This window comes from Mauremys reevesii, linkage group 4 (assembly GCF_016161935.1).
Source record: "Mauremys reevesii isolate NIE-2019 linkage group 4, ASM1616193v1, whole genome shotgun sequence".
NCBI classification, from domain to species: domain Eukaryota; kingdom Metazoa; phylum Chordata; order Testudines; family Geoemydidae; genus Mauremys; species Mauremys reevesii.
Window position 1 is genome coordinate 127,348,991 of NC_052626.1, and position 23,095 is coordinate 127,372,085.

The following is a 23,095-nucleotide window of genomic DNA, read 5'->3' on the forward strand; positions in this document are numbered from 1 at the left end:
CTTCCAGGAGCCGTGCGGAGCCATGGCAGGCAGGGGGCCTGCCTTAGCATCGCTACACTGCCAACCGGACTTTTAACAGCCCAGTCAGTGATGCTTACTGGAGCTAGTGGGGTCCCTTTTTGACCAAGCGTTCTGGTCAAAAACCGGACACCTGGCAACCCTATCAACATCTGAGAAGCATGGGGAATAAGCAGGAAGAACTAGAAGTATGGGGAAATGACAGGAAGAATTAGAAATGCTAGTGAATAAACACAACTATGACATAATTGGCATCACAGAGACTTGGTAGGATAATACAAATGACTGGACTATTGGGATAGAAGGGTACAGCTTGCTCAGGAAGGACAGGCAGGGAAAAAGGGGATATGTTATCTTATACACTTGGACTGAGATTGAGATGGAAATAGGAGACAGACTTGTGGAAAGTCTCTGGGTAAGGATAAAAGGGGTAAAAAACAAGGGTGATGTCATCGTAGGGGTCTACTGCAGACCACCTACCCAGGAAGAAGAGGTGGATGAGGCTTTTTTACACAACTAACAAAATCATCCAAAACACAGGACTTGGTGGTGATGGGGGACTGCAACTACCCAGACATCTGTTGGGAAAATAACACAGCAGGGCACAGATTATCCAACAAGTTCTTGGAATGTATTGGAGACAATTTTTTGTTTCCAAAGGTGGAGAAAGCTACTAGGGGAAGAGGCTGTTCTAGATTTGATTTTGACAAATAGGGAGGAACTGGTTGAGAATCTGAAAGTGGAAGACAGCTTGGGTGAAAGTGATCATGAAATGAGAGAATTCATAATTCTAAGGAATGCTAGGAGGGAAAACAGCCCAATAAAGATAATGGATTTCAAGAAGGCCGACTTTAGCAAACTCAGGGAGTTGGTAGGTAAGATCCCATGGTAAGCTAGTCTAAGAGGAGAAACAGTTCAGGAGAGTCAGCAGTTTTTCAAAGAGATATTAGTAATGGCACAAGAGCAAACTATCCCACTGCATTGGAAAGATAGGAAGTATGGCAAGAGACCACCCTGACTTACTCTTTAATGATCTGAAACTCAAAAAATAATCCTATAAAAACTAGGTCAAATTACAAAGGCTAAATATAAACAAATAACATAAGTATGTAGGGACAAAATTAGAAAAGCCAAGGCACAAAACAAGATAAAACAAGCTAGAGACATAAAGGGTAACAAGAAAACATTCTACAAATACACTAGAAGCAAGAGGAAGACCAAAGACAAGGTAGGCCTGTTACTCAGTGCGGGGTGGGGAGGGGGAACAATAACAGAAAATGCAGAAATGGCAGAAGTGCTGAATGACTTTTTTGTTTCAGTTTTCTCCAAAAAAGTTTAGTCGCGATTGGACATCTAACACAGTGAAAGTGAGGTAGGATCAGAGGCTAAAATAGGGAAAGAACAAATTAAAAATTACTTAGACAAGTTAGATGTCTTCAAGTGACCAGGGCCTGATGAAATACGTCCTACAATACTCAAGGAGCTGACTGAGGAGATATCTGAGCCATTAGTGATTATCTTCGAAAAGTCATGGAAGACAGGAGAGATTCCAGAGGAATGGAAAATGGCAAATACAGTGCCAATCTATAAAAACGGAAACAAGGACAACCCGGGGAATTACAGACCAGTCAGCTTAACTTCAGTATCCAGAAAAATAATGGAGCAAATAATTAAGCAATGAATTTGCAAACACTCAGAAGATAATAAGGTGGTAAGTAATAGCATGGATTTGTCGAGAACGAATTGTGTCAAATTAACCTAACAGCTTTCTTTGACAGGGTAACAAGCCTTGTGGAATGGGGGGAAGCAGTAGAAGCGGTAGATCTTGACTTTATAGTAAGGCTTTTGATACTGTCTCGCATGACCACCTCATAAACAAACTAGGGGAATACAACCTAGATGGAGCTCCTATAAGGTGGGTGCATAACTGATTGGAAAACCGTTCCCAGACAGTAGAAGGGCATATCAAGTGGGGTCCCGCAGGGATCAGTTCTGGATCTGGTTCTGTTCAATATCTTCATCAATTATTTAGATAATGGTATAGAGAGTACACGTCTAAAGTTTGCAGATGATACCAAGCTGGGAGGAGTTGCAAGTGCTTTGGAGGATAGGATTAAAATTCAAAATGATCTGGACAAACTATAGAAATTATCTGAATTAAATAGGATGAAATTCATTAAGGACAAATGCAAAATTGTCCACTTAAGAAAGAACAATCAGTTGCACACATACAAAATGAGAAATGACTGCCTAGGAAGGAGTACTGTGGAAAGGGATCTGGGATCACAGTGGATCACAAGCTAAATATGAGTCAACAGTGTAACACTTGCAAAAAAAGCAAACATCATTCTAGGATGTATTAGCAGGAGTGTTGTAAGCAAGACACAAGAACCTGTAGGAGAACACTTCAACCTCCCTGGCCACACAATAGCAGATTTTAAGGTGGCCATCCTCCAGCAAAAAAACTTTAGGACCAGACTCCAGAGAGAAACTGCTGAGCTCCAATTCATTTGCAAATTTAACACCATCAGTTTAGGACTAAACAAAGACTGTGAATGGCTTGCCAATTACAGAACCAGTTTCTCCTCCCTTGGTTTTCACACCTCAGCTGCTGGAACAGGGCCCCATCCTCCCTGATTGATCTAACCACGTTATCTCTAGCCTGCTTCTTGCTGGCTTATATATACACACCTGCCCCTGGAAATTTCCACTGCTTGCATCCGAAGAAGTGGGTATTCACCCACGAAAGCTCATGCTGCAAAACATCTGTTAGTCTATAAGGTGCCACAGGATTCTTTGCTGCTTCTACAGAACCAGACTAACACGGCTACCCCTCTGATACAAGACACAAGAAGTAATTCTTCTGCTCTACTCCACACTGATTAGGCCTCAACTGGAGTATTGTGTCCGGTTCTGGGCACACATTTCAGGAAAGATGTGGACAAATTAGAGAAAGTCCAGAGAACAGAAACAAAAATGAATAAAGGTCTAGAAAACATGACCTATGAAGGAAGATTGAAAAATTAGGTTTGTTTAGTCAGAAGAAAAGAAGAGTGAGAGGGGACATAACAGTTTTCAAGTATATAAAAGGTTTTTACAAGGAGGAGGAAGATAAATTTTCCTTATTAACTTCTGAGGATAGGACAAGAAGCAATGGGCTTAAATAGCAGCAAGGGAAGTTTAAGTTGGACATTGGGAAAAATGTCCTAACTGTAAAGGTGATTAAGCACTGGAATAAATTGCCTCGGGAGATTGTGGAATCTCAGTCATTGGAGCTTTTTAAGAGCAGTTTAGACAAACACTTGTCAGGGATGGTCTAGATAATACTTAGTCCTGCCATGGGTGCAGGGGACTGGACTAGAAGACCTCTTGAGGTCTCTTTCAGTCCTATGATACAATTCTGTGATCTGCTGAGGGAGGTAACTCACTACACCCCCTTAATAGGTGTAGTATATCTCCTTCTTCGGGGATGGACCCATTACTTTGCTAAGCCTCTACCCTCTCTGTCCTTTTGCTCCTGCAGGGGTGGAAGTCAGAAGCAATCCCTAAGCTCCCTGAAATTGTGGCCAGCCCTTACTTGCCACACATGGTATGTGTGCAGGGAAGTGTCTTTGTGTTCCTTCCAGTGCAGTCGTGTGAGGATAGGGCACAATCCGGCCCTATAAGTGGTGGGGTGGGGCGAGGTGGAGGGGGGGAAGGGATACCTTCTGCTCACATGCTGTAGACTGTTTCACAGCCTGCTATCTCAGACCTTCCGAAATATTTGTTGAAGAAATTCAAAAGATTAGTGAGTTCTGTGGACTATCTTTCTGCAAAACTGGGCTTTAAAAACCAATACTGTTTGTGAGTTACAAGAGCATCTAAGAAATTCATGTGAATTTGCTTTTCAAAAAAATTTTTATTAAAAAAGAAATGTGTAAATCCAGACTGAGTTTGCTCTTGGGTTAAAATGTGTTATGTTAATTTCAGTCCAGAACTAATTTCTGTTGACAAGCTGTATGCCTCTGAAAACAGGTTCATAACGGAAACACAAATCAAATCTTAGCTACAACCACAAAATTATAGACATCTGTTGACAGCTAACATTTTGGAACACTCTATGTAGCTCCGAGAGCAAAGTTTGCATCCTAAAAATGTTCTTGTGACTCAATGCCTCAGTGGAATAGTTTGTTAAGGGAAAACCATAGTGATGAGTTTTAAATTGTAGCCCCAGTTCTGAAAAGGCATGTTTATGGGGAGAGTCTTATGCCCTCAGAGACCAAATAACACTGCAGGATCAGGGCCTTGCATGGCTAAATGAGTATTTTCTTAGGAAGGAAGGATGGCCTAGTGCAGTGTTTCTCAGCTGGTGGGTCATGATCCCAAAGATGGCACACAAAGCAATTGGGGGTTGTGAGATGTTGAGGATATAGAAAATTTTATTACAATCTAAAACAAAGGAAATCTCGCTTTGCCACTCACACTCCTCCCCATTCAAGGTCAAGCATTCTCTGGATAATCACCATTATCACTGCTACCTGAAAACTTTTCACTTCAAAGGAGGACGTCACCAACCTGAAAAAGTGATTATGGCTCTGGTCTGGGACTCACAAGACCTGGGTTCAGTTCTTTGCTCTGATACAAACCAGTTGTGTGGGGCAAGACACTTATCTAGCCTGTCTCAGTTCCCCACCTGTAAAATGGGAACACTACCTTCCGACCTCACAAGGGTGTTGTGAGGGAAAAATCTATCAACGACTGTGAGGTGCTCAGATTGTGAGCAGGGCAGTGTGATAGACAGAATCTATGGTCAGACCCCCAAAACAGAACAGTAATATCAATCATATCATATATACTTGTGTCTATGTCAACTGTTTTCAGCCAAAAAGGGAGGTCGGGTGATCAGTTTACAGACGAGTCAGACCTGCCTGAGGTGCCCAGAATGGAAAAGAGAACATCTTTTAAGCACCGCTGGAGAATGAAAGCAGCAGTGCTGGTAAGTGATGGGGGCTCATCTTCACCTCAAGAGGGTTGGGCTGACCAGGTAGGACCTATGTTTCCCCAACTTTGTCTCTCTGGTAATGGATATACCTGTGTAAAAGCTGCTACAGCATGTACATGCATATCACGTAACATGAGTCCGCTATACACCAGTACATCTAAAACATCAAATGCTGTCTTGGGATCTATGAACTGGCTTGAGAACTATATCCGGAGTGTAGAGGGTGCAAATGCAAGAGGCTTTTGGCTCTCAGCCCCAACATTAATACAGAAGTTAAGAAACAATTTGAACAGGATTTTACATGGTGAAGTTGCCTAAGAAAGAAGGGCAAGGAAACCCAGTGAGAACATATAGGACTTACCTACACTAACACTTAGTTCGCAAAAAGCTGGGGTACAAATCTACCATGCACTAAGTGTCCGTGTAGACCCTACTGCTTCACACTCGGTGCAGTCAGTCCCTAGAGCACTTTGATCCAGTTCCATTTCTAAGCAGGATAGATCAAAGCACCCTATGGAACTTTTAGTGCGCAGCAGTGGGGTCCATGCAGACATTTGGTGTACGGCAAGCTAGTGTGGGGTAGATTTACATCCCAGCTTCGTGTTCGTGTGTAGACAGTACGTATTCTGGGGAAGGGCTCAGCGAAGGGGACTTACCTGCAGGCTTCAAATGCCAGCCCACTGCCAAGGCCGGAGCTGCACTCCGAGTCAGACCCGCTTTCCGTATGTTTCCCAAAGCCGTTGGTCACTCCTGCTGAGAAGACAGAAAAGAATCAGCCTAAAAGCCTGGTTTGCCTCTCCACGACCCAAGGATGCTTGAAGGGGGAGACCCAGAGGCATCACAACCTGCTCAGGAACTGTCACCCTAATGCTCTGGACCCTGCATCTCAGAAGGAGGGTATCATACCAATAGCCAGACTATTCTGCACTTTTAAGAAAAGATCTTATTTAACAGCAAAGTGAATGCTAAACTCAGTTCCCCAGACCCAGCAGCAGCCAGCAGGGATCTAGTAAAATAGCTTTTTTCCCTAACTATTTGGAACAATGGTTTAGCTTCAAACAAGGGGTGGTGGTCACCGCAATCACTGGTGCATTTCTCCGATCAGTTTCTAACTGTTGATGAGAGGGCACTTCTCGCTCACCTTCCCTCTCCCCAGCACCTGCTGGACTGTAACTCACTGGGATTACTGGAGGCGAGGCCTCTTGTCTGGACAACCAAACACCTGTTCTGGATAAATGAAGCGCTTTATTTACTGTCCACTGCACAGGCTGAAGAATGACACATGCAAATCCTGGGAGCACTGATTGACTGCTACGTCTACGCAGGGCTAAATGTGAAAACAGGCCTCTCGCCGCCTCTGTTCCCTTGGAACTCCACGGGAACAGAGGCGGCAGTCCCCCCACATTTTATACAAAAGGAGCCCCCTATGGCAGACCAATATGGGGTACAACTCGCAAAGCAGAGTCAGAGGAGAGACAAAGCAAACAAATCATCTGCTTCTTCTGAGGCTGTCTGAAAAGAAAACGAGGCAGGAGCCCAGTTCTAGCGTCAAGCTGTGTCAGATGTGCCCATTAGTCAATGCACCCAGGATTTTCAAGCTCAGATCAACACCTTGCCCATCAGTTTCAAGGTGCTTTACAAAGGTGATTGAGCATTATTACCCCCATTTTAAGGATGGGGAAACTGAGGCACAGAGAGGCAAAGTAGTTTGCTCAAATTCACACAGAAAGTCAGTGGCAGAGCTGGGAACTGAACTCCAGAATCCTGACTCCCAGTCTGGTGTCATATCTGCTGGAACACTAATGGTAACACATCCTGGGTACAACTAACAACCACAGGGATAATTGTATTTATTTATTTTTTGCTAGAAAACCAAATCTGAGATCTAGAAAATGTCACCTTAGATAAAACCTTCTACCTTGGATTTCTGGATTTCCAATGCATAGTTCACTTGAATAAGCTAAGAGAGTAAGGAAGTGTAAGGAAGCAGCGGTCCACGGGTAGACCAAATCTCCCTCTATCTTCTTTCTCTCAGGCCATTTCAAATGTCACTTTAACAATGAAACGGAATATTTAAACTTATTCCTCTGAACTCTAATATCCAAAGTTGGAAACACTCCCTAAGCTGGCCGGTTTTTCATTCTATACAACTGCAGAATTTACCAACTCAACAAAACATAACCCACATTGCAAGGATGTGGTGTTCTCTGATAAATAAATACAAGTGCAGGATCATCTTTCAGCTTACACAAGGAGCCATAAGGAGACACAAACTCCAAAGAACAGGCAGGGACACATCTACAGTGAATGGCCAGTGAGGGCTTACAGGTCACCTCAGAGGCTGAGCACCATCATACGAGATGCATTCCATGGACACCAGAAGCAAAATTCAGAACTGGTGTTAGCAGATACAACTCCATAAGACTTCACGTGGAGTGAATCTGGCTCTAGGTACCAGGTCACACAAGTTTCAAACCAGGCTGTTAGAATTCTAACAGGAATAAATGTGACACTTCAGAGATGATCATCCGTATGCCTGTGTCAATGTCACTACAATCTCTGAACCAGTAAATATGGAACAAGGAGCCACAAGAAACATATTTCTGGGAGTCACCTGGTTCTAGTAACACAGGTCCTATACGCGTCAGCGGTAGTGCAAACCCTATATACTATTTACACTCCTAACATTAAGATAAATCAGCCAGTTTTGAAGTTGGGGAAGGGACTGGATCAAAAAAGCAACATTTCAGCTCATAGGAAAAAGAAGTAAACACCGGTTCAGCAGTGAACTTCCTGATATCCTACCTAACTTTTTCTTCTTTCTTAATTTCATCCTCTTACTCTTAGCTAAATCTAAGCCCATCTTGGACAGCTTTAAATCATTCTTCTCTGTCCTTCAAGTATCTGTAGATGGTTCTTGTGTGTCCCCCAACTAGGAGTCACTGCTTAGACAAACTGTACTTAACTCATTTCTTTTAATCTTTTCTGATAAGTCGATTCCACCATTCTGATGACTTTTCTCTAAACTCTCTCCAATTTGTTAACATCTTTCTGGCTGTGAGATGTCCTTGAATGATTGCAATAGTCCAGGTGCGAGCTCACTAAAGTCTTACAAACAGAGGTTACTCTTATCTCCCAGCCCTGTGATGCTTCTGAATATGCAGCCCAAAATCACATTGACTTTATTTGCTATCTGATCTCTTTCCAGGTTTCCCCTGTCAGTCATTATTTTTGCCTTGAATTGTTTTCACTCAGGTGCTCCCCCACACTTGGCAGGGTCTTAAATTTGATCTCGTTTAGCATTTCCTACCCACATTTTGAACCTCTAAAAGGGATCTTTGTATTTTTCTCTTCTCGCCAGTTTTTGTGAGTTTGGACCATCTGTAAATTTAATTAAAATGAAGTTTAATACAGTAATGTCTCATCCAACGCCAGATGCCAAGCTGCGGAGAGCAGAGGCCCCTAAACCTCTATGGCGGCCCAGTCCATCATGCTCCCCCAGTCAGGGCCTCGGAGAGATGCCAGGGCCTAAACAAGTCATCACTGTGGTAGGGAACTCTCACTCCTAGAGGGGGTCCGTCCATGTTCAACTTTTAAGGCAGAGGGCAGTGCAGGAAAGCATGCATTTCTAAGCCACGACTGGGGCCTTTACTCAACCCAACACTTCTAAGAAGCACTACATTCAAAAATAAATAAATCACCTGCTGAGATATTAATGCCAGGCTCATTGGGAGGTGGAAGAAGAGATGCAGCCTTTGTTGAGTAAAGGGGAAGCTCGCATGTTTGCAAGCCACTCTCCCACCACCACTTCTTGGCTGGCTGCCGGAGTGCAATTCCTCTGGGTAGATTCCTACCTAACCATAGTTTGCCCCTATTTATTTAGCACCGGAGTCCTACGATGCCCACTAATCACCAACCAGTTCAACAACCCCTTTGCAATGACTAAAGGAAGCAGCTGACCCTATGGGAGTTTGGAGACCATCTTTACAAAGGCAGCTGTGCCAGCTGGCCAAGAGAGTGGTGACCAGGCAGCCCTGCCCAGACTAGCTCCAGACACCCGAGGAAGAAAAGCCCAGAGGAGTCACCTGTCTCTCCTGACTGCCTGGGGGATTTCTCGCCATCACTCGCGCTGCAGCTCCCACTCCGCAGCCGTTTCCGGGCTTGTCGTTCGCCCTCCGCACTGGAGGGGGAAAGCTGTCCGCTCTGGGTGTGGTCCTCTCCGTTCTCCAGGGGGCAGTCCAGACCCCTCTGCAGCTTCACCCCATTCTTAGCTTTTTTAAAAAGGACAGACGTACGCCTGCCCACGCCACTGAACGGGGGGCTGGCAGGAGCATCCATGGCCTGAAGGGCCAGTCCGTTCAGCCCATTGTCACTGAGCAAGCGCTGGAAAGCGTGGCTCTCCCTCTGCAGTGCCTTCTTATCAAAGAGCTCGCCCTCCGATTTCAGCCGCTTCTGCAATCTGTTCAAGGACTTGCTTTCACTGATGGGTTTGAGCGTTGGAGGGTCCTGCAGAGAGTCCAGCTCAGACAGGGAGGGTGCAGGTCCCGTGGGCTCCAGGGTGGGTGGGTGTGGGGGCTTGGTGTCATCTGCTAAAGAAAGAAAGAACCTGCTTGAACATTTTAGGAAGTGTTAATCCCAAAAATACTGATAGCAACTCTACCCCTTTCCTATGGCGGCAGGAAAGCCAGGGGCTCAAATGATAACAGACGCCCGTCATTCTCCCTTACGGAAGGCACCCCGATAAAGATACAGGTCAGAACTAGAGTGCCCCCAGATGGAGAGCAAGTCCATCTTCTTCCACATTAGATCCAGCTGCCATGTTGGTTGCATGCCTCATATCTCTACGGCCACTATCTGGGTATTTTATTTCCAACGTATGAAAGAACAACCTCAGATAGTAAGACTCAGCAAAGCAGGGAAGTGACAGATGTGAGACTTTGGAAGCGTAGAAACTTCTAAAGACTATTATTTAGAGATATGCCAGACACCGTAGGCACAGGGATTATTCATAAACTTGTGCCTCTATAAATGTTATATGCATTTTTGTGAGCGAGGGATTGTATTTAAGCTCCATGGGGGGAGGGTTATCAAGCTTCCTCCAGGGACTACAAACAGAGGGAGGTAATTACTGCAAATCCAGTGACAAGTAACTCCAGAGAAGTACCACCCCTGGGAGGAATTGCATAGACTGGTTCAGGCCAGGTTCGAGAGGCCAGCAGACAAAAAAAAAAAAAAAGGGGGGGGGGGATTTTGGTATAAAGAAGAAGCCTGAACTGAGCCACAGCACCTCATTTTGAACCTCAAACTGACATGAAACTGTAATCAAGAGGGTAAAGCCCCGCTGGAAAGGTCTGGAGGACTTTGGGAACCTCCCAGGGCTCTGTCTGGAAGATGGGCTACACCTGGTAAGCGTTGCGTGAGTGCAGACTGTATTGTTTTATGATCCGTTTTCTCTCTATTGCTTTTGTCTTAAAATAAACGTACTACACTTTGTGAAAGCGAGCTAGTCAATGGTAATGCTGTCAGAGTCCCCGGGAGAGCACGAACCATAGGTGCTGAACTACGGTCAGACCTGCTGGGCTAGCCACAGAGAATAACAGGGGGATTGCAAGCCTAAATCCCCAGCCCGGAGAGAGGGATGGGGGTCCCCACCTATACAGAAATGATGGCTGGAGATCTGAGACCTTGAGCAAACCACAGGAGGGGGCAGAGGTGCAGCGAAACCCAACCTGTGACATCCTCCTCCAACCTCTCCTCTCATACTCTTCTAGCCTTTCCTGAAAGGCTTGTAACCCCATTCCCAATTCCAATCTCTCAAACAATACAATCCTGGCAGCAGAAATCTATGGCCTATACCAATCGATAAAGTGCCAAGAAGTATCAGGAAGGTTTCTGATGCCCTACATCCCTTGGACAGCCTGCTCCAGATTGTTTTCAAAATTCGTTACATGTGGCCTGTACCTCTTTCTGATACAATAAACGCACTTTCCCAGCACAAAGATGAACAATACAATCATCTAGCTAGTCCTCTGCAATCCCCAACAGGTTTCCCTTCCTGCCCAGGCTGCAGTGCTCTCCATTTCCCTTGGAGACCAGCTGAAACCTCTCACCTTTCTCCCCGTCATCGTCCTGCTCTCCCCTTAACGGTTTGTCCAGCCCCTCCTCCCGCGAGGCAAGCTCTCCATTTGGCATGGTCTTGTTCTGTTGCTGGGCCAGCTTTTGCCGGATGGAGTTGATCTCACGTCTCAAGAGCCGGATGCGTCGGGTCCGGGCGCCGCTGGACCTCATGGTGCTCACCATGTCCAGCTTCTCCAGCAACTCCTTCAATTGCGCCTCCAGGGAAAGGTGAGCCCGATTCTCGGGGAGGAGAATGTTGTCCACTGCACCAAGAAGAGAAGCAATGTTAAGAAGTGATTGCTGACATCTCATGTACTCAAAGAGCGAAAGAAAGGTGCTCTGTTCGTTGGAGGAGGAAATTCCACTATACCCAAACCAACCATTCCAAGTTGCAGCCATGCATCTAACTATAAGGATAATTAAACATTGGAACAGGCTTCGAAGGCAGCTTGTGGAAGCCCCGTCATTGGAGGTTTATAAGCACCGGTTAGACAAACACCTATCAGGGCTGGTCTAGGTTTACTTGGTCCTGCATCAGTGCAGGGGGCTGGACTAGATGACCTCTCAAGTTCTCTTCCAGCCCTGCATTTCTATGAGTCTTCTTATCAATGTTATTTGCGAACGCTATGCCACTGGTGGAGGACTGAAGAATTCTCAGGGTCAGATTCCAAGAGGGATGCGTCCTTTAGGAAGCAGATCACAGACACAGAGCAAGCTCCATGGGAGGGATGGGAAGCATCTGAACTAAGTTCAGCAAAGTTATTTCGTACTGCATGGGTTTGGGAACAAATGCTACAGAGATGCCAATTCGTCTCATGGTGGTTTCTACAACCGAAGCAATCATAAGTTCAGGCCATGCCAGGAATAAAGGTCTCCGTGACGAGGCTGTTGCTACGGTGTTTTCGGTATTCTGGGTCACAATCCCATCATGCCTATGCTGTCCCCTTCACAAAGAATTCCTCCCATCCCCCTGCCTCAACACCTTCAGAACATGCCACTTCTTTGGCTACCCAGATTGCCCTTGTTGAGAGAGGGTATATGGTCATTATGTCCAGTGCAAGGAGAAGGGTGAAATGAGATTAGACTGGGCTATCTGCACTTGTGACTCAAAAGAATCATGGAAATTGGAAATGGAAGACACCCTCCCATTCCAGCTGCTGGCCAGGGCAGGATTGTCTCTACAATAAACGGCCCTACAAGCATGTAATTGATTTCTCCATGAGATGCACTGGAATACCTTTCCAATACATTTTAAACCAGCCTCCCAACCTAGGCAGAGGTCGGGAAATGGTGGGCCAATAATATAAAGTACAAGACAGCCTAAACCTGCATGAATTCATCTTTTCAAGGCTCTTTAAAAATACCCAATTTACACTACAGCCATGGCACATGGATTCCACAGCAAATAGTGAACCTGCGGTCTGGTGGTCTGGGACTAAGGGGAGCTGGCTTCAATACCCGGCTCTACCACAAACTTCCTGTGACCTTGGTCAAATCACTTAATCTTCCCATGCCTCAGCTTCCCATCTGTAAAATGGGGATTAAAAACGTTTACCTGACTCACGCTCAGGGAGTTTTGTGAGGATAAATTTGTAATTGTTAGATGCATACAGCTGGATTTTCAAAATAGCTCAAGGCCACATTTCCAAGTGCCCGGCATCCCCAATCAGGGCCAGCTTTTCCAAAGTGCTCAACAGCCAGCAGCTCCCACTGCAGCACTGCAGACTTTCAAAAGAGCTCAGCACACTACGGGGCTCTTTTGAGAAGCTGCCCACTTATTTAAGTCCCTAAAGAGGAGCTAAGATTGTTTGAAAACCTGTCCCTGGAAGTGGGTGTTAAGCTCATCTGAAATCTGGCCCTTAGACGCTACAATAATGGGAGCCATATAATTGCCTATATAGGTAAATAGATGTGCCCAAATCTTCCACCTCAAATGGTGGGTACAGTTATAGCCCAGCCAAAGTAACATGGTCAGAATGATGGCTGGTCCTACACACACAGTCTAGGAATCTGGCTTTTACTGGACTGTTTGCCAATCCTAAAAATAAACAGCCCGGGGGAACTCACCATCCTCCCAAGAAAAGCGATAAAAGTCTTCCGTTTTGGGTGACTCGGGCAGGTGAATCCCCACATCAGTGTCAAAGCCGATGTTTTCAGCCTGCCGTCGCGCATGGCGTAATATCGCTCCTCCGAGGTCTCTCAGACGGACAGCTGCTCGGTGGAAAATCGTGTCTTTAGCATTATACCTCATGCAGTTGGTAACTATAAGGTTAAAGTCTTCCTCAAACTCATCCAAGGTTCGGTACAGGTGGGACTCCAGCTTCCGCCTCATGGTGGAAAAATCCATTGGATTGGAAATGAATTCCAGGTAATCTGGAACCTAAACATATAAAACCTGTACAATTACAAAAACCATTTACTAGCCAACCAGAGCGCATCCATCATAAGCACTCTTAATGTCCTTTCCACCTGCAGAAGGGGTAGTGTCACCAATACACATATACTCCACCCAACTGAGCCAGACGTGCCCCGGCTCTGCAGAATGAGATTACTTGACTGAGATGCTGTAGTAAGCTTCCTGAAAACGATGCCTAGGATACCCCATGTGAGCCTCCTTTAGAAATTCCTTAGCTCATGCTAACTGAGGACAAAGATGGTCTGAGCTCTCTCAAAACAATGCCCTGCCCCTGCCAACTATGACACCATGTGAGCTTCCTCCCATCTTCAAAGCAGTGCCCTCATAGGAAAGATACTTGCCTCATTCAGGTTAACGGGCTCTGCAAAAATCTGAGCCGGATCCTTCTCCTGCAGCAGGTCCAAAGTTGTGCGCAGCAGCACATTGAAAGGAGTCAGCTGTAACTCCATAGCAGCCTGTTGAACTTTGACCTGGGAATGGCGGAAAGGAACCACATGCTGTTATCAAAAATGGAAAATGCAAGTGGCATTTCCCTTACTTCCGTTAAATTAAATTAAATCAGTTCCATTCACTGACAGCAACCTCAGACCTTTTAAAACTCATTTCTGAAGGACGTTTGATCAAGTGCTTGTTTCTTCTGTTTGTAATGTAGAAATTAACAAAAATACTGTGCAGTATACTGAGTTATATAGTTAAAGAAGTTGCCTTCTTACTGTCTTAACAAAAATATTACAGTCCAAGTTTGATATCTGATACACCCTCTATCAGGGAACTAAACCTTGTAAACTGGGGTGCTAGTTAGTCTATCTCATTACACTAGAACAAGGGGAAACCCAATGAAATTAAAAGGCAACATGTGTAAAATTGATAACAGGGAACACCTTTTAACGCCCCACAAAGTAACCCATGGAATTCCCAACCTCAAAATATAAGACCAATTAGCAGGATTGTGGTGGTGTTGTTTTTTTAAAGGATAAAAGATTTAGGCTTTTTTTTATGAATAGCAACATCCAGGGTTACATTAGACAAAATAAATAGATTATAAGGGATATAAACTTTCATGTTTCCGGGCATAAGCCAATCACTAACTAGAAAGATTCTAGAGGTAGGCTATTCAATAGTTGTCCATCAGAAGGTTTCCTGCTCCTCGCTCTGAAGCATCTACTACTGGTTGATTTCAGAGACAGGATAATGGACTAGCTGAACCATTGATCTGATCTGATCTGGCTGCATTTCTACTTCAAGGACAATGGAACTGAATGAAAAAATGTATTCCTCCTTTAATTTCTTAAGGTCTCTGATATGACAGTCCTTCTGTATGGCATTAAAATCACCAACACAATATCTAGGGGAAGGACTTCTACTTATGTGAGCCAAACTTTATTTAGTGTGTTAAATGACAAGACAGCAACAGTAAGAGCCTGGGCAACAACACAGGAAGAGCTTTACGTGACAGCATGATTATACTGTATTTCCCACAACATCAAAGATGGATCTGTATGAAGACCAAAAACTAGGACTGCCAAGAATGTATATTATATACATCTAAATCTGTGCCGAGAAGCAGTTCCAGCTACATACGTTTCTCCATAGCTGCTTTCAACTACCTGAAAGGGGGTTCCAAAGAGGATCGATCTAGTCCAGGGGTCGTCAACCTTTCAGAAGTGGTGTGCCAAGTCTTCATTTATTCACTCTAATTTAAGGTTTCACGTGCCGGTAATACATTTTAACCTTTTTAGAAGGTCTCTTTCTATAAGTCTATAATACACCTCTACCTTGATATAACGCTGTCCTCGGGAGCCAAAAAATCTTATCGCGTTATAGGTGAAACCGCATTATATCGAACTTGCTTTGATCCACTAGAGTGTGCAGCCCTGCCCCACTCCCCCGGAGCACTGCTTTACCGCGTTATATCCGAATTTGTGTTATATCGGGTTGCGTTATATTGAGGTAGAGGTGTATATAACTAAACTATTGTTGTATGTGAAGTAAATAAGGTTTCAGAATGTTTAAGAAGCTTCATTTAAAATTAAATTAAAATGCAGAGCCCCCTGGACTGGTGGCCAGGACCCGGGCAGTGTGAGTGCCACTGAAAATCAGCTCATGTGCAGTCTTCAGCACCCGTGCCATAGGTTGCCTACTCCTGATCTAGACTGTTCTCAGTGGTACCAGATGACAGAACAAGGAGTAATGGTCTCAAGTTGCAGTGTGGGAGGTCTAGGTTGGATATTCGGAAACGCTATTTTACTAGGAGGGTGGTGAAGCACTGGAATGGGTTACTTAGGGAGGTGGTGGAATCTCCTTCCTTAGAGGTTTTTAAGGTCAGGCTTGACAAAGCCCTGGCTGGGATGATTTAGTTGGGGACTGGTCCTGCTTTGAGCAGGGGATTGGACTAAATGACCTGAAGTCCCTTCCAACCCTGATACTCTATGATTCTATGATTCCATGGTAATTTTTCCTTTCCAAACTATACTGGAATTTCACTAAACTGTTTGGGATGTAGTTACCTGTGATACAGACACATCAAGATATCAAAAGCAAAAGGAAACAAACAAAGGAATGATTTTTTACCCTCCCACCCAAAGGATGTCAGCATTCACAGCAGGATAACCCCAATCCTGTAAGAACAACATAAACAGGATGAACCAGTGCTGGCACCATCAGAAGATCTCGTCAAAAAATGGATGGAGTCCAGTCAGCTGTCACTAGAAAAGATTCCCAACTGGACAAGCTCGTAAGCAAAGTAAATAATATTGAGACCAGGATGGAGAATGTGAAAGAAATCTGACCATGCAAGCTGGTATAAGCTTGAAAAACTGCAAGGATAAAAGAGAAAACTTTCCAGGTTAGCTAAGTGGTCTAAATTTAAAACTGCCACTCTCACAAAAAAAACAACCCACCTGAAGGTAAGACATAGGAATCTCTGCCTTACCAAATGGAGAGGAGGAGGGTTTAGGATCATTCTTGGTGTGACAGTTACCAAAATACTGGAATAAATATTAAAGAAGATCTAGTTTCTGTTGCACAAGCATCTGGTCCATGCTCAGGACAGAAATAGCAGGGGTGCTGCAGGTCATGATTCAAATGCACAGGTAGTTATATAAAGAAGCTTGCACAGCACTTAACAGCACAGTGCCATCAGTCAGCCTCTCCCTAGCACTGCAAGTCAGCAAGGGTCTGATTTGCAGAGGTATTGAGCACCTGTATCTCCCTCAGACCTCAATGGGAGTTGTGGGTGCTCAGTGCCTCTGAAGATCAGACCTTGTGCAAAGAAAAAAAGATTTAAGAAAAGCTGCTGTTTCAATTCCTCCTCCAGCTGCAAGTGGAGAGGCGCAGGAGGCTGCAGGAAAGGCCCAGGATCTACCTACCTGTTCCCGTTTGAGTTTCTCCCTCTTACGGATCAGCTCAATAAGCAACCGTGCTCTCTCCAAATCATGCCGCAGTTTCTGCCAGTTCTTCAGTTCCTCCTTCACTGCACTGGTCTTCTCATCCTGCTCTTTCTGTAAGGGGTAACAGTGGGATGAGATGAAATGCACATACAGATTTCTTGTGTTGTCTACTTTTTCCAAGTGTCTCCGCTCTCATACTCTTCCTCCTGTCTACTTCCATTTCTACTAGACCCCATCCACATTACAAAATCGACTGTGTTTAAGCACTATACTTAAATAGCAGCCTGATCATGGTAAAACCGGCATTTGGTCTTGTCTGTGTGGACAGGTCTAAACCAGGTTATAACCACATTCCAGAAATAAGATCTAGTCCATGTTCACTCGTACTCTCACTCCGTTTATATAAAAGTCATTATTATTTACACTACCACTGAGCTTGGTGACCCATCGTGTTAGGTGCGGTACATAATAGGAATGGTCTCTACCCCAAAGAGTTTACGACCTCGACAGACAGGGTTTAGTCTGTGTGTATTGGAGAAAGGAAGTATTATCTCCTTTTTTACAGATGGGGAACTGAGGCACAGAGAGAATAAACAAGTTGCCCAAAGTCACACAGGAAGAGCCAGAACTGGGAGCTGAACTCAGACCTCCCAAGTTCCAACCCAGTTCCTTAATTACACAGCCAGCCTTCCTCTCTTAAGGTCCTTTTCTTTGCTTTTCAAGTAATGACAAGGATATACTGATGTATAAATGCTCACCTGAGACAACCAATAAAAGACAAACACAAAGGAAGTACTGATGATTTACATTTGTATAGTGCCTTTCACCCAGAAGCATTCATTTACAATGACTGCTTACTGAAAACTGCTAAATCAACATATTAAGGAAATTTTGCACTCCCCTACCCTAGATTCATTAGTGTAAATTAAATTTTGCACTAGTCAGTCAGAAGTCACCACACAAATCAAATCTGTGATTTCCACTAAAAATGGTAAAAATATATGTGCACAATATACACAATGCTCCACAAAGAAGTTTTACAGCATACAGGAATCACTTGACTTCACTACCTCACCAGATACCGCTGGTCTGGAACGCAGCCACTGTTTAACACTGCGCATCAGTTCAGAAGAGGAAACGAAAAAGGCTATTTATCTGATTATTATTTAAATGGGGCCATAAATGTGCATTGGAGGATTTGAAATTGAAGCCGCAGGAGGAATTACCCAAATTGGGATTCGGCCAGGATTCTGGAGCTAACACCTCTTGTCTAGTGAATGGGATCTTTAACAGCCATTAACAGACAGTGCTTGGTTTTATGATTCATCTGAAAGATGGTCCCACCAGCAGCACATCACACACTAGCGCAATTCCAGGGCACTGATTCCATTCTGACTCACGAGGAAGAGTGCCACCTGAATCACCAGCACCATTTGTTGCAGCACAAGGGATCTCCCATTCAGGACTGACCTGGCCTGACTCCTTGAGTGTACCAACAGAAGGCAGCATAGATTAAGAGAACTCCTCCATTGTAATTACCTTAAAGAACAGGGTGTTTCTCTAGTTCTACTGCTATTACCCATCCCAAATCCCCAATTCAATACCCAGAACTCATCACCTGACTGCACCTCTGCCACTGCTCAAAGCTGAATTACATTTTTCCAGTTTCTCCACCGTGCTCTCCCCTTTCCAGTTTACCCCAAACTTGTTCCCTCACCCACATTCCTCTTCTCTGCCCAGCTGCTACAGCATGTGGTATGGAATGAGGAGTGGTACCTGCTCTGCATTTCTTTGAGACTGCAAGTGAGAGTGGAGGCGCCGGATCAGAGGGACACCATTCCTTGCCTGGCGCTTCAGCAGCCAGTAGTTGTGCAGCCGCTGCATAAACTGGTTCTTCCTCTGGAGAGAGAGTCCACTGCAGATTTTATTCAACCTATAGGAAACAAACCAGATCAGCAAGCAGGCTACCCCACACATCAAAGCAATCATCAATTTCTATGGACCATGATGGCACGTTAAGATCTCCTGCTGCAGTAACAGTGATGCACAATTTTGCAATGTTGTGTCAATATGCAAAAGAACCGTACACCTAATCCACGCCAGTCTGTGCCAATCTGGGGTCTTTCAGCTGTGAAGATAGCCATCTCTGCCTTCAGGAATGTATTGTTATTTTAACAGCAGCTCGGCTGGAGGCTCTTACCAAACAATAGTCATAGCAGGGTGAGAAGTATCCAATCACCAATTCAGCTCCAAGGGAGCAGTTAACTTTACTAGAGTCATTTAAGTTTCACATTATTAAGGGAGGCACACTAGGGAACAAACTCAAATGGAGTCCCTGGACAATATTTTTAACTATTTAATAATGATTAGACCATTCCTGTGTTTGTACAGTACCCACTTTGGGGTCCTGGCCCACGACTAGGGCTCCGAGCTGCTATGATAATACAAATAATAAACAATACATGGTATCTGAGCCATTTCCAACAGAACATCTATTAAAATATATGGGGCATCTGGCTGCACTTCCCAAGATGCTAAAAGAAAATAGAGCGCCATCCCCAGCTCTGTGATGGTGTCCTGGCCGAAATACACTAGGCCAAATTCACAGCTGCTATGACAATGATGCATTCGGCTCACTAAGCAGGATGCTTAGGAGCCATGAAGTGAGAAGTCAAAATACAGTGGCTTTAGATCAATAGGAAGCTGCTTTCCATTGAGGCCCTGTTCACCCAATGGTTTGCAACCAAGTCTGAAACTATTTTAAAGCCTGGTCACAGCCCTGCATGGCTTACGTGTACACACGTTGTGTGCTATAATTAGAGCTGGGTGACATTTTTCCAACTAAATTTTTTCTCGCAAATAAATACGGATTCAGGTCGATCAAAATATTTCGCGAATTTGTGTCGGTTTTGGCAAATTAGTTTTGGCAACAAAAAAAAGGAAAAATAATTTGGAAATGTCAAAAAGCTTGGTGTTGAGATTGCCGAAACTCACCATTTCAATGTTTTGCACTAGATTCCTGACTGCGGCGCCACTGGCTTTCACAAGGCCCAAGGTGGAGATGCTGCTTCCTCTCATACCTATAATCCAGTGGTTACGGCACTCGCCCAGGATGATCCTGGTTCAAATCCCTCCTCTGCCTGATGTGGTGCAGGGACTGGAACCTGGATGTCCCCCCTCTCAGGTGAGTGCCCTCATCACTGGACTCTGGGGCATTTGAGAGTAGGTCTCTCTCAGTCTCTCCTGTTGAAACTGTTCTACTTTGTACAAATAATTAAATATTCAATTCAAAGGGACTGAAATTCAGGTATCTCCATCCCCACCACCAGGAGGGAGCCCTAACCATGTAGCTATCAAGTCACTCTTTCACTCTCTGGCCCAATGAATATTAACAGCAGAGCTTGAGAGAGACCCACCCTAGAATAGCCAATAGCCCAGTGGTCAGGGTGCAAAACTGGGAGGGAAAGACCTGGGTTCAAGTCCATCCTCCACATCAGGAAGAAGGATTTGAACCTCTAACCTGTAGGATATAGGAGGAAGCGGCAGCACCTTCTCCTCAGTTGTCTGAATGCCAGGAGCCCCAGAGTACTCTTGGGAATCCAGCCCCCTTTGCTTTTATATTTTTTTAAATGGCTAAAAAGGCCCAAAGATCAAAATAAAACATTTTGTTCAACTCATAATGATTTTTTTTCTTTGAATTGCCAGGTCTGGTGTATTTAAAGATCCCCTGGGAATGAGCTACAGTTATTAGCACAGTTTGGGCATAACTGCTGAAAAAATAACAACAAAAGCTCGTCCAATGAAAGATCTTACCTCACTCACCTTGTCTCTCTCTGTCACGCTACAACTGTGCCGACAACTACCGTGTGCAAAAATGGTGCTTGAGCCTGCTGCTGCAGAAGGTTTTTTAACACGGTTCTTGTTAGCTGAAGTGTGGACAAGTGTCTCAGGGGGTGCAGTTTAAAGATTAAAGAGAAGACAGATGCTGGACTAACCCAGTCCTTAATACAAAAGACCTGGCCAGTCCCACCAGAGAGCATCGTTGCCAACACTCACCTGTAAGAGGGGATCTGTGTGACTGTCACCAGTGGCATAGATGAACGCCCATCTGACAGGTCACAGGCTTCCTTTTTGATCTTCTGCTTCAACTTCACTTTGCTCTTCTTCAGGGATCCCTTGGGGATGTCAGTGCTGTCTTCCTCCTCTCCTTCCTCCTTTGCGACGTCCTCCTCCCCTTCACTGGTAGCAGTCGTAGATCCTTTTTTCGTTGTACCAGGTGGGGAATGTGCCCCACAGTAAGCCGTCTTGCGCACCGTGAAGGTTGTGCCATTAATGCTGGTCTCCCTCATAGGTTCTATCTTCATGAAGAGACCAGCCCGTTGGGCACAGGTGACGTGGAAGGCAGTGTAGCAGTTCACCTTATGGCACTGGATAGCAGCTCCCATGCCCTTCTGCTTGCAGATGTAGCAAGTCAGCTTCCAGCGAGCGGGCGGGATGTTGTTTATCCCTTCGATGGGCTCCAGGAACACAGTGTTTGCAAAGCAGACCTCGGGGATCCAGATGGCACAAACAACATGCGCCCAGCGGCCATCACTGGTCTGCTTGAAGGCTCCACCTTTGTTTGGGCACAGAACACAATCAACCGGGCGAGAAGGGGACTGCAGGCAGCAGCGGCAAAGCCACTGGCCCTCAGGGATATAGGGTACACCGTAGCACTCCTGGTGCACGGCCAAGTTACAGATGTCACAGAACAGGATGACGTTGCTGTTGTGACACTCATCATCCATGCAGACACAGCAGACAGCGTCCTCATCAATCAGGGACTGCTGGGCCCCGTTGTTGCGGCTCTCCAAGTACGACTCCTTCTCCAACCGATCCACGAGCAGCTCAAAAGCATCAGCAGAAACTGTCCCATAGCCATCGTCCTTCCGCTTCTCATTAACCATGTCCAGCCAAGCCAAATCCTCCTCATCCATGTCATACTCCACCTCTGCATCGAGGTCCTCAGGAGGCTTCTCAATGTACCGGTAGTATGCTGCAGGCAGAGGAGGGGCATCTGGCTGGCTGAAGGAGTCCATCACCCGGAAGCTGGGCTGGGGTAAATGGAAAGATGTCCCTGGTGCATGTTTGGAGCATGACTCTTTCTTTTTGCCTTTGGAGGGAGTTTTCTTGGACTTGGAAGGGAACAGGGGCTGTTCACTGTTTTCCTTGTTGCTGTTGCACTCTGTGATATCCTGGGCAGTCAGCTCATCCTCCGTGATGATCTTTAGGGGGTCGTAGATGCTGATGCGATGGAGCCGTCCATCAATATCAACCTCCACTATCCGCTGGGCCTGGGCATATGTCAGAGTCTCCCGGGTGGGCGAGCATTTCAGGCTGTAAGGCGAGGGAGAACGTCTCCCCTCGGGGTTCTGCCGGGACCTTCTCCGAGGCTTCCTCATAGCTGCACTTGGAAACCCTGTAACACAACCCAGACAGAGTACAATTTAAGCCAGCAGCAAAGGAAAACTTGAGCAGCACAGATTCAAAAACTTACTCAGCGTGATAGGAGTGAAACATGTCCACTAGAGGCTCAACTAATTTCAGATTCAGTAAAGCACCAAAAGCATTTCCTCCTTCTTTAGATCCAAAGGGGCACACATCCACCAGTGGATAGGGTCTACTATCTCTCCCATTATGTTGTAGCACTGCATTGCAAATCCCCTCCAGGTCCCTGCTCTGTTATCTTTTCAGAGGATTGGCATACCACTGTACAACCAGCTGAGAAAGGCTGGAATGAGTTTGATGGTATTTTGTATTGAGCTAAATGTTGTGCTTTGCTCAGCTCACAGTTGGAACTCCCACCAAATCCAATAACACTTTTTATATCCGATGGCATTGTCCATATATTAATAAGTTCATGCTCCACATGGAATTTTTCTCTATGTTCTTGTGCCTGTTGTTATTATTATTATTTATTTCCCGTAGCACACACAATGTGCTAGATATTTTCCAAACTTAAAAGCAGGCACTGTTCCTGCCCTGTAGACCATGATACTGTTTTTACTCAACAGCTGCAGCAATACTTCCAAAGTCTGGTGAAAAAACAGTTGAGAATTCTACAGAAGAGGGTTATATGCCTATATTTGCAAGTAATATCCCAGAATACATTATGTGAGTTCCAGCTATAAGGCT

The 23,095-nt window shown here is 45.1% G+C and overlaps 1 protein-coding gene across 5 annotated transcripts in view; it reads right to left on the reverse strand.

Annotated features, from left to right (window-relative positions):
• The window catches only part of BRPF3 (bromodomain and PHD finger containing 3), a 45,599-nt gene that overhangs the window by 12,209 nt on the left and 10,295 nt on the right, over window positions 1-23,095 (reverse strand). For 2 of the 5 annotated variants that reach the window (XR_005598064.1, XM_039537448.1), the window contains exons 2-9: window positions 20,978-22,379; window positions 18,698-18,854; window positions 16,901-17,032; window positions 13,874-14,002; window positions 13,184-13,496; window positions 11,110-11,379; window positions 9,085-9,588; window positions 5,656-5,752 (exon numbers count right to left, since the gene is read on the reverse strand). Coding sequence is in view for 4 of the 5 variants with exons in the window: in XM_039537448.1 (XP_039393382.1) it covers window positions 5,656-5,752; window positions 9,085-9,588; window positions 11,110-11,379; window positions 13,184-13,496; window positions 13,874-14,002; window positions 16,901-17,032; window positions 18,698-18,854; window positions 20,978-22,362 (2,987 nt within the window). In the remaining variant the exon portion in view is untranslated. The remainder of the gene's footprint in view (window positions 1-5,655; window positions 5,753-9,084; window positions 9,589-11,109; window positions 11,380-13,183; window positions 13,497-13,873; window positions 14,003-16,900; window positions 17,033-18,697; window positions 18,855-20,977; window positions 22,380-23,095) is intronic. The other 3 variants (XM_039537452.1, XM_039537451.1, XM_039537450.1) reach the window with 3 other exon arrangements.